The sequence below is a fragment of the Mastomys coucha genome, chromosome X, assembly GCF_008632895.1.
Source record: "Mastomys coucha isolate ucsf_1 chromosome X, UCSF_Mcou_1, whole genome shotgun sequence".
Classification (NCBI taxonomy): Eukaryota; Metazoa; Chordata; class Mammalia; order Rodentia; family Muridae; genus Mastomys; species Mastomys coucha.
This window is the reverse complement of record NC_045030.1, coordinates 98,928,887-98,941,052: the sequence shown is the minus strand read 5'-3', so window position 1 is coordinate 98,941,052 and position 12,166 is coordinate 98,928,887. Positions and strand designations below refer to the sequence as shown.

The window sequence follows — 12,166 nt, the reverse complement described above, 5'->3', positions numbered from 1 at the left end:
CGAACTCAGAAATCCGCCTGTCTCTGCCTCTCAAGTGCTGGAATTAAAGGAGTGCACCACCACCGCCCGGCTAATGAAATTCTTAAAGAATAAAAATATTTTAACTGAAATGAAAGAAAAAAATGTGTGCATTAAAAATGATTCCACATGGGAAAATGTATAGGGCTTTGCTGTAGCTCAATGATAGAGACCTTGCGTAATGCGGTGAGGCTCTAGTGTCCATCTCTTGTGCCATGGTATAGAGTAAGAGGAGAGATGACACTTGCAAAGAAAGATGCCCCGATTTCATTAGAAGGCCACGAAAGGCAAATATCATAAATGGGATAGCAGGAAGCTCTTGCAGAGCAGTAGAAGTAAGCCCAGTTTAAAATCCTCCCATAGAAGCTTCTGTTTTCCAAGTGGAGCTACAGGAGCAGCAGTAAGATGCAGTGGAAAAATGGTTACACTTGAATACCAACAAATACAGGTTTGAATCACCTGCCTTTCCAAATCTGAAACCAGGGTGCTTCAGCCCAGGGCCTCAGAATAAAAGACCCTTCTTTTTGCAATTATGAACATTCAGTGAACTGCTCTGGTATTGAAGAAACCTCATGTCCAGGTTCCTGCGGACTAGCTAGTGGTTTAACCATTCGAGATCACTGGGTGGCAGCCTGGGGATTCTTTTTCTATTTTAATAACTAAACAAATTCTGTCACTAAAGAATAAAGGTTAATTGCAGAGGCATTTAAACTGTTGAAAAGGACTGATCAGCAGCCAGAAATATCAAAGGCCTGAATGCTGGCAGCTCATTACCATCTGAATGGCACCCGGCCTTTGTTAAGGGCTTAAGAGACTTTATTATAAAGATTGGTCTAAGAATTCTGTCCCCCTTAATTACCCACTTAGTGTCAAGAACTTGCCTGTCACTGGGTCAGTCTCTCAGGGCCTTTGGCTTGGGTGGGTCTGGGGTATTTGTAGTTTGAGTGGGCAGCTAGCCAGCCTCTTATGCTAACCTCTACACCCGCACGGCCAAACTGACCAAAGGGCTGCATGCCTTTCTCTTGCCTGCCTCTAGTAGTTTAAAAGAGCTTTAGTGGAGTTCAGTTCCTATAAACATAATTAATTAGTAACTGTTGTGTGCCAGGAACACAGTTGGAAGTTGTTTACCACCTAGTAGAAGCAGCAGATAATTAAACTGAAAGTTGCAATGTAGTCTCCTTGCCAATAGTAGCAGTTAAGTTGACGACAGTACCAAGTGCTCAGTCCCAAACTCACATGCAACACAAAATGGACTGAACAGGTTACAGGTTGTTTTGATAAATTTATGCATATGTTTATATGTAACAAGAAAAATCAAAGAGAAAAGGAGATGAATTTAAGAGGGGATAAGCAGGAAATGGGAAGAAAGGCAAGAGGGAAATGGTGTGATTATGTTTTATTCTTTTTTTTTAAAGGAATGGAAAATTGAAAAGAGATTTTTTTTTTAAGAAAGCAGGAGAAAGGGAGACCAAGAATCCTTTATTTTCTTCCCACCCAGAAGGAAGGCTGTCTTCCAGGATACCGCCTTTTCCTTCTCAAATCATTTTTCTTCATATTCAGGAAACAAAGCCATAAAGGCATTTTATTTTTATTTATTTATTTATTACATACAAGTACACTGTATCTGTCTTCAGACACACCAGAAGAGAGCATCAGAGCCCATTACAGATGGTTGTGAGCCACCATGTGGTTGCTGGGAATTGAACTCAGGACCTCTGGAGGAGCAGTCAGGGCTCTTAACCACTAGGCCATCTTTCCAGCACCATAAAGGCATTTAAAAAGATGAGAACTGTGAGCTGTGGCCACCTGTAAGGGGACAGATGTCTGTCACCTTCAGTAAATGTCTAAAAACAAATAGATATTCTTTAGATATGAGATAGGGAACATTCAAGGGAAAGGGATAACCATGGTAGCCAGAAGAACCTAATCTAAGAAGTTTGGTGTAAGCCTTGTCAAAGGCTAGCAGTGCATATAGTGGTGGTTCTTAGAAAGGTCAGAGCATTGGGTAGTACCATGCTGGAGAAATCTCCCACCATTTCTTTTCTACTACTCTAAAGTAGACACAATTTACACAAGTTGGAAACCTGAAGCTCAGAGAGGTTGGAGTTAAAACTCCCTGTTGCACAGCTTGTGAGTGGCACTTTTGGGATCCAAACTGAAGCCAACTGTAGAACCGGGTCTATCCATAGCTGTTAGAAATAGGAGGCAAATTACAGGAGGCTTTAACTGTCCTCTTTAAAAATCTTTTGCCTTTTGCTATAAGTAATTAGGAGCCAGTGATTTAAGCAGAGTGAGTGGAGAGCTAACAACCAGATTGCAGAACCTACTTACTCACTGGCTCAACAATTGTGATTCCAGGAAAATACTTTTCCATCTTGTTTTATAAGATGAAGGAGACAGTCAAGTGGTGATCAACCATAGGGTCCTTTTTGTGTCTTGGAGGTTTCAGTTTCTTAAACTGTGGGACTAAAATGGTCAGATTCCTCACTAGAATGACTGGTAGGCCCTTTTGTCACTGTAGCTCTTTAAGGAAAAAAATGGAGTGCTAAGAAAGCCCTCTATCTCTGGGTACACTTAATCTCCTTTGCTGTTCTCCTTGCCTTGCATGTACCCAGGCCTTTCTCCTGCCTCTCCACACCCTATATACTACCTCCACATCTGTCTCCAACCTCCTTCAGGGTTGTTAGCCCAGTTCTCAATCTCTCACTTCAGTTCCCACTCATATGCAATGTGTTACTTGCTAGTTATTCCAGCTTTCTTATCTTTTCCATATATACTGTAGGTCTCTCCATTCCTACCTTTGGGTGTCTCTTATCTCCATTAGCACGTAGCATAGTCCCAGTTACTAGAAAAATGAATTGTTTCCATTGTTTTTTTTTTCTTCTGGCAGTGTGTGTGAGCACAGCAAAGAGAATCTTATGACACCTTCCAATATGGGGGTAATCTTTGGGCCCACCCTGATGAGAGCTCAAGAGGACACTGTGGCTGCTATGATGAACATCAAATTCCAGAACATTGTGGTAGAAATCCTGATTGAACACTTTGGCAAGGTAATCATTACTTCCCTTACTATTTACCCCTGCCCTGTGTACCTTTTAGCTATGTTTTTCTATCTGTCTACTTCTATCCCTCCTTTTCTCTCTCCCCTTTTTCTTTTCTTTAGATTTTTAAAACAAAATATGTTATAAAAGGCTTGGCTCTCCTGGCACTCAGTGTGTCATGTAGATCAGCCTAACATTAGTCATCCTTCCAACTTAGCCTGCATATTTTTGTGATCAGGGACACAATGTTGTGCGTCTTATTATTTGTTTCAATTTGACAGTGTAAAGAAATCCCACTGTAATACACTGTTATGTTTTTTTTTTTTAAAGATCTATAGATTAAAACTAGGGATTTTGTGTATGCTAAGAAAATACTCCACCATTGACCTATCCTCCAGCCCCCTTTTCACTTTTGAGTTTGAGACAGAGTCTTACCAAGATGTCCAGATCACCCTTGAACTTACTCTGTAGCCCAGGCAGGCCTTGAAATTATGATTCTCCCTCCTTAGCCTCCCAAGTATCTGGTATTACAGGCCAGTACTACTAAACTTGGCTACAGTGATGTTTAACATTTAATCAAACACTTAGCATTTCATCTATTAATAGATTCATTATTTAATAAGAACCATGTTTAGATTGTGGAGGCTGATACAGTCTGAGCCCAATTCAAGTCCAAGTTTGGTCACTTGTTAGTTATATTAGGTATGATATGAGCTCAGGTGCTGAGATGCTACACATAAATATACCATGGCAGCAATATAAGGGATGTTTATTTCTTGGTTGTAAAATAATCCAGCTAAGGTGACTTGATATAATCAGGCTTCCTTGTTCTTTCTTTCTTAGTGTTCTGAGAAGCCTAATATCCTGATTTTCCACAATGGCCATTCATCATCTACATCCTAGTTGTCAAAAAGAATGAAAGACAGGGAGAGTTTATAAAACTTACCTTCCAGGTTATGATCTGGGATTTAGATGTAATTTTTAATACATTTCATTGGCTAACATTTAATCTCACTGATAAAGGCATATTCACTGATAAAGGCAAGTAGGCCTCTTCTCTTCTCTTCTCTCCTTTCAGTTTTTCTTTCATGCATTCATTCGTTATTGTTGTTGTTGTTTGTTTTAAGCCATGGTCTTGCTATATAGCTCAAAATGGCCTTCAAGTTGCTCAGCCTCCTAAGTGCTGGGATAAAAGGCATATGACACTGTTTCAGGGATGTAAAGTAAACACTCTAGCAGCAGCACATTCACCGCTAGAATTTAAAAGAGAATAGGAGAATGCATGTGAGGAAGTAAATAGTGTTCTCTGACATATTGTCTGTATTAGCTTTTGGATTCTTGTCGTTAGAAATTCAAAGAGGATTATAACCACCTATGTGATAGTCACACATCCACTGTTATTCCTTTAGGCAGTGCCAGAACATAATGGATACCAAAATACAATTAGATGGAAGTGAGTTCCAGTCTTCTATAGCACAATAGGGTAGCTATCACATATAAACTAGGCTGAAAGAGAAGAATTTGTGAGTTTCTATTACAAAGAAACAACAAATATATAAGGAAGTGGAAATACTATTTGATCCTTATGCACTATATATGCATATATATATATATATTTATTGAATTACATTGCTGTACCACATATATGGATAATTATTACATGCCAACTAAAATGTGTTAAGATATTCTGACCAACATTCAAAGTACTTAATTGTGTACTACTGCATCGTTAGTCATGATGTATAGTTGCAGTTTGTGGTCTATACATGGGGCCTTGTAACTACCAAGTTGTGAAGAAGTTGATAAGACCTACATAAGTACTGAATTAATAAAAGCTTTCTAGAGAGACAGAGCCAGTATGTTACATATATAGATGCTATGGAAAAGGCCTATTAGGGGAATTGAAGAGCAGCAGCACAGGCCACATATGGGCTAGAGACCTCGAGATTCAAGTAGCATGACTCAGTCTATTTCCAGAGGCCTCAGAATCAGGGAGGCCAACAGTATAACTCATCTTATACACGATGCAGATAAAGGCACCCTAGTGTGGGTGATATCCTAGTGTAAAAGAAGGAGTGGAGATGTCAGTAGGCCTACAGTCCTGATGTCCAAAGCATCAGAAGAAAATTCTGGCCCAGAGAGTAGTCTGTATTTCCATGGCTGCAACAGAACGAATGGGTTCTTCCCACATTAAGGGGTAGGTCTTCCCTATGTGGTCCACTTCAACTCACATGCAACCCCTTTCTGATAACACCTTCCCTCTCTCATTCTCAATAACATCTCTAGAAGTTCCTTAATCCAGTCTGTCTGATACTTAAATTTTGTCACCACAGATTCTAAAGTTGAACAAAAAGAGAAATGAGGAAAACAAGTTCCTCAAGCAGATGTCCTATTATGAACAAAGGCCCAAGACCTGATAATGTGTTATTGGAACATGAAGTGGAAACAGGAGCAGTAGTGGTAGACATGACTCAGGCCTGAAAAACAATCGATCGCCTAGTTGATGAGTTTGCAATGTGTGAAATTTTTATCCTGCCACTACAAAGAAAACATTGTTTACAAGTACCGAAGTGCTAAGGAGTCAGCCTTCTATAGGCTATAGTTTGCAGAACAACTTACACACACGGTGGCGGGGTGGGGGGAGCAAGGGAGGGAAGGGGCAGTGCTATTATCTGAGAAGAAGAAATTATAATCTGACTTAGGGCAGTGGGAAGAAGAAGAGAGAGACAAAAGCATTAAGACTTAGTGATTAGAGGTAGGAGATGTGGGACAGGGGTTTCCAGTGCCTAGATTTCTTATTTGCCTATCCAAGTGAATGCAGCTACTTTATTGTAAGGAATATAGAGTGGGAACATTTGGGCAAGATGAAGGAAAGTTCAGTCTGGGGTTAAAATTGAAACTTCTAAAGGTATGCATAGAACTTAGCTTATAAGTTAAGAACTTAAAGGTATGCATAGAACTTAGAATATAAAGCAGGGGTTGGTTAACTTTTTTTTACACCATATAGTGAACATTTTAGGCTTTGGAGGCTACAGAACTTTGTCACAACAGGACAGTGCTGACTAGACTGTATGTAAACAGGAGTTTACCAAACTAAATACTAAATGCTTATAAAATAGGCAATTAGGCCCATAACCTATAATTAATTCAACCCTGGCCTAATGACTACATGTCATTTATTGATAAATAGATTTAGTTGCACAGCATAATTATTTATTACTTATCATTGTTATATCTATTAATCTTTTATCTATCTATCTATATATCTATCTATCCGTCTGTCTGTCTTCACACTCTTCCAGTTTTGTTTAGACATAGGAAATAGGAAACTCTGTATAGAGGAAGATGGGTTCGAAAAGATAACAAAGGAAGTAGTAGGACTTAGAATCCACTGGGAAGACTTTGGCTTTTCTGATTATTACAAAAACTAGATTTTCAGTAGGGGAATGACAAAATTTTACTTATTTTTCTTAGGACTATTCTGGTTGATGCAGGAAAAATAGCTATATTGGACAGAAATATCAGTAGGGAGACAAATTAGAGGCCATTGTATTTTATTATTTAAATTTTATTTATTTAATGTATATATTTATGTATACATTATGTATACTTATTTAGTTGTACACTTATATTTATTTAGTTGTACACTATATCTTGTTCATGATTTTCCCCTCCTCAAACTCTTCCCAGATCATCCCCACATCTAAACTAACCCAATTTCATATTCTTTTTCTTTCTTCTCTCTTTCAAAACGAGAACAAAACACAAAAATGAATTCAAATCAAACAAGAAACCAGGGAGACAAAAAAACTGGTAAACCAAAACAAAAATTTTAAAAAGCCTACAAAGAATATACTTCACTTTGTGATTGGCTAATTTGTCTGCCCTGGAGTGTGGCTCATATACCCAGTGGCACTCCATTGGAGAAAACTAATTTTCCCTTTCCCAGAAGGTATCAATTACAAATAGCTTCTTGGATATGGATGGGGCTTTTTGTCCACTTCTCCTTCTCAGAGCTGCAATTTAGTCCAAAGTCTCTTATTCTCTGTACATTGTCCAGTTGTGGCTCTCTGCGTTAACTTCCATTTCTGCTTTTCTGATGTGGGTTGAATGAGGCACTATTCTGTGGTTATAATGATATCTGACTAGGGTCATTTTATTGTTATATTCCTTTAGCACAGAAAAATGCTAGTAGATTTTCTCTTAAACCCATAGCTTATCTATGTAGTCTTAGGTATTTGGCTTTTAATAGGGGTAATTAACTCATAAGAGTGAACCTTATATCAAAAAGTGGCTGTTTATTTCCACTTAAAACAAATGAGAAATTTGAATATAAGCCTAACGATGCATTTATTGGAGTTATATGCTAAAACTACAGAATGCTGACAAGAGAATTCACAGAAAATATAGGTACACTAAGCAGCACACTGTGTTCAAGATTACACAGCATAGTAATGATATCATTTCTTTCCAAAGCGATCTGTATAAGACAATGACAAGTTCAACTGAATATTTTTGTAGGTAATGACAGGCCTATACTAAATAGAGGAGTATAAAAGGGACTGTAAAAGCTAATACAATTTTGAAAAGGAACAAACAGATTCATTATTAATATTAGTAGCTATGATATTTAAAACCTAAGACAATGTACAGTGAGCAGATGGACAGACACAGACCAGAGGAACCAAATAAATAATGTGTAAATAGTCCTACAAAGTTTGGATAAATTAGTTTTTACAAAGGTAAAAAAGTGACTGGGGATGTAGGTCAGTGGTAGAGCACTTGTCTTATATAACTCAGGCCCCAAGTTAATTCTCCAAGTACTGCAAAAAGATTATTAAAGACAGAGGATATTCCTTTTTTTTTTCCAGACAGGGTTTCTCTGTGTAGCCCTGGCTGTCCTGGAACTCACTCTGTAGACTAGGCTGGCTTTGAACTCAGAAAACCGCCTGCCTCTGCCTCCCAAGTCCTGGGATTAAAGGCGTGCTTTAATCCCACCACTGCCTGGCTGAGAGTATTCTTTTTAATACATTCTGTGGGAAATTGCATATATATTGGTAATAAAAGTGAACTTCAATTCTTGTAGCATGTGCAAAAGTCAACTCAAAATGGATTGAGTAAAAAGAAGCAAAATTAACAGTTGCAGATGAAGTTTTGGAAAACTGCAGAGGAGAAAGTCTTCAGGCCCTTGGACTTTTTGAAGAGGTTTTTGATGTGATGCCCAAAATACACCTCAGAAAGGAAAAAATATCAATGGATTGGATTTTTATCAACATTGCTAACAAGTTGCAAAGGAACCATATCTAGAATATATAAAAGACTCTCAAAGCCAACCACAAAGAATCAAACATTCTAGTTATTTAACTGGGTAAAAGTCATAAACTCTATGTCCAGTTGGCAAGGAAGAAATTCAAAGTTGTTCAAGATAACTAACCATTAGGGAAATACAAATAAGACCCAAATGAGATGTTATTAAATATTTAACAGAACAGCTAAATAAAAAATAGTAACAATCCAAAATGGCGATGAGGGTACACAGAAACTCAAACATGTCATACAATTCAAATGGGACTATCACATAGGACAGCCTTTCTGAAAAATGGATGCATAGTTTCTTAATTAAAACAAAATGAATGAAGCACGGACTCTCTGTAGAACCCATATTTTACTTTCCTGAGCATGTGTCAGTGAAAAACAAAAGCTGTTTACATGAAACCTCTGTAGAGATTTTAATTTATCCATTACATTCCTACTATATATCAGGCATTATTAGAGACACTTTCCACCTAAGTTCACATTAGGAGAATTGAAGGTGTAGTCAAGTGATTTATATAGGGTCACAAAATGAGCAAGTTTGGGAACTCATATTTAATATGAACTCAAATGTACACTAGGCTATTTCAGAGTCTTTGCTGAGTTCTTGAAAATGAGTACTTGCATTAAGTGGTGGGGATAGTCATTAGAGATTAAAAATCCAAGGCTGTAGTTGAGAATAGACTTGCCAAAGGATCATCCACATAGTGAAGATTTGTGTTAGACTATATCTGTGGTAATTTGAAAGATAGATGTCCCCCATAGGTTCAGAAATTTGAACATTTGGTCCTCAGTTGATGACACCATTTGGGGAAAGTTCTTGAAGCTTAGGAAGTGGAGCCTTGCTGAAGGAAGGTCAGTTTTGAAAGTTAAAAGCTTTGTCCTACTCACCTCTTTTGTAATTTGCTCTGCTCCCTCGGTTTCCTGCTAGTGGATAGGAGTATGATCTTGCTGCTTCCTGGTTCTGCTACCATTCCTGATACAACATGTCCTCACCATTGTGGACTCTTCTTCTGGGACCACAGACCTGAATAATCTTTTTCTTTGAATTGCCTTGGTCATGGCATTTTATTGCAGCAACAAAAGTCACCAATTCAGTATCCAAATTTTGACGTTTGGTGGTCAAATGATGTAGAATTGAGCTCCAGGCAGAAGGAAGCCAGGGAAGTGCTTCGGTATGTCTTGACTTACGTTCTTCAAATGTTCTTATTCATTTGTGAGTGGATAGAAGAATGATGATGACATGTTTAGTATGTTATCAATCAACCCCCCCAAATTTCTGTAAAATTTATCTTTATAAATTTTAAAGAGAAAAGGCCAACTTTAATTTTACCAAAAAGATCTGCTCTTGAATGAATGAACTTAATCCCAATGGGGTTTATAAAAATATGTCTTACTATATGTTTGGTCAAGATCCCCAACTTTGTATTGTAGCATTATGTGACGAACAACTATAAGTATTGGCTATCTGTTGTCCACAAGCTACAATAGGAGGTCATTTCTACTTACTGATGCTCAGCAGCAGAGTGAAGTTGTCACACCTTACTAGCTTATAAATATGTATTAAGTGATTATGGTTCTGACCTTTCTATGATATTAAAGATATATACTGGCTATGTTTTCAAAAAGCAACATGATAGCCAAGAGTCTCTTCTGATTTACAATTTACTTTATGGTAGACATCCTTTGTGGACATAGAAAATGAACTTTCAGTTTATTACACACTTATCAAATTGCCCTTTTTGAAAAAGAGAAAATTATGTATGAGGTTGTTCCAGAAATTATGGACCGTCTGCAGGTGTAACTACATAGAATAGTTGTGGGGATTAAGAGAGATAATATATGTGAGAGTTGAGGCTGTTCTACAAGTACTAGGGATTATATGTTCCTGCCAAGTTGTTCAGCTAATGGGATATTATTTTTCAGTTGACATATATTATAATTTCAGTAATATTTTTCCACTTATGCTTGCCCTTTCATAGAAAGAGGCTTAAACACAATGGGCTTAAGTTTCTCTATCAGCCTCTTTTTTAAGGGTATCCATGGAGATAGTCTGTAAATAAAACTTAAATGTACTGGGCAGGATGATGTTTAAAGGAGTCGATTCCTAGATCTGTCTTAATTTTTTTTTTTTAAATAATTTGAAACATCTCTAAATTTGTAACTAGGAAAGCAGATAAGTAACGAGGGAAAGGAAGTTGTCCCCTGACACTAATCCCCTAGAACAGCACTATCCATTAGTCTCAGGTCCTCACTCTCTTTAGCTCATGGAGTAGTATGTATCAGGGTGCTGGGACCTGCTATAGAAATGTAATTTGGACTGACAGAGGAAGGTTGAATTTTGTTTTCTGAACATTGTGTTTAGGGGAGCTGCTGGGAAATACAGGGAAAGAGGGAGGTCAGCTATGAAGACAGTTCTTAGTGATTTAGTTCTGAGGACAGAATGTTATTTCACTTAAGGAAATGGAATATGTGATGGATCCATTTGAGTATCAGAATTAGAAAGTGACTTTAAAGATCTTCTGGCCCCAGGCACTTGATTTTACATAAAGCTCTTTAGAAACTGCCTTGCTCCAACTTTATTCCTACTTCTCATTTTTGGCACCTCATAGCCCACCCCTACAGTTCTAGGGTAGTTTATAAAAGAGCTCAGGTGCTAGCCTTTTATCCTTGCCCATCTATTATCTTGAGCGTACTTTGACAACGCATTTTGTCAGCCACATAGCCAGACCTTAGCACGTTCCTCCTTTATTGCTCCTGATCCCACCATGTTAATGCTAAAAACCAGTTGTTCAGCTTCCTCAGACTTAGATTTTTGTGCAATGACCCTGGAATCAGGCTGAGTGCAGTGAGGTGCACTGTACTCTTAGTTCTCATTCTGACTTGAAATGATGCATATTATTGATTTTCTAGATACAGAGAAACTGAGTGTGTTAAGTGGCAGAACTCAGACAAATTTTGTTCTGTCAGGATAAGGCTGCATCCCAATGTATGGAGACCTATTGATTTTTAGGTGAAATGCTAAGTTCAGCTTGTCTTTGCATCCCCAACACTGACTTAGGTATTGTTACTGTTGGTAAGTTCTCTCTGTACTGCTAATCTGTGTATTCCAATACTTTCATTTTCTTTACAGTTATTTTTAGTACTGGGGATGTAACACAGGGCACCACACACACTATGACTGCTGTAACACTGAGCTACAACTCTAGCCCAATATTTCCTTTCTAGTAAGTAGGTCATTGCTTTTCAGTTGTACACAATGTTGCTTCATGGTGTTTGTATAGTTTTCTGGGAAAGACATTATTTTCGAGATAATCAGGAAATCCACTACTAATATGTGTCAAAGTGGGTTTTACCATCTCTAAAGATGAATGTCCTTAAAAGCCATGGTTAAAGGAACAGGAATACTGAATGATACAGCTCTTGTTGCAGATGATTGAGGGCAATTCTTGTAACCTGGCCAGAGAAAGCAGGATTGTTTTGAGTACAAAGTTTGTACAAACTCAGATGCAGCCTATGTTCCCAAATGTCCAAATAGGAACTTATCCAGGAAAAAAATTTCACCGATGTTGTAGCAACATGATGTATTTGAGGAGGCAAACAAGAGTCCCTTTAAAAAAAAAACAACTTTGATTTATGTATTTTTCTGACACCCAATGTAGCAGCCCTGAGGACACAGACCACAGCGCTGGTCTGTTCCTTCTTTTTGAAAACTGGCTTCTGTGAACTCGAGTCTGCCACCAGAGGGCAGCAAGAGAACAGAAAAATATGTTTCTCACCCTCTCCTTTTCAAG

At 38.0% G+C, this 12,166-nt stretch overlaps 1 protein-coding gene across 1 annotated transcript in view; it reads left to right on the top strand.

Moving 5' to 3' along the window:
- Ophn1 (oligophrenin 1) overlaps positions 1–12,166 on the top strand; it is a 348,509-nt gene that overhangs the window by 299,199 nt on the left and 37,144 nt on the right. Inside the window, exon 19 of the mRNA XM_031365408.1 lies at positions 2,909–3,068. Coding sequence (XP_031221268.1) covers positions 2,909–3,068 — 160 coding nt within the window. The remainder of the gene's footprint in view (positions 1–2,908; positions 3,069–12,166) is intronic.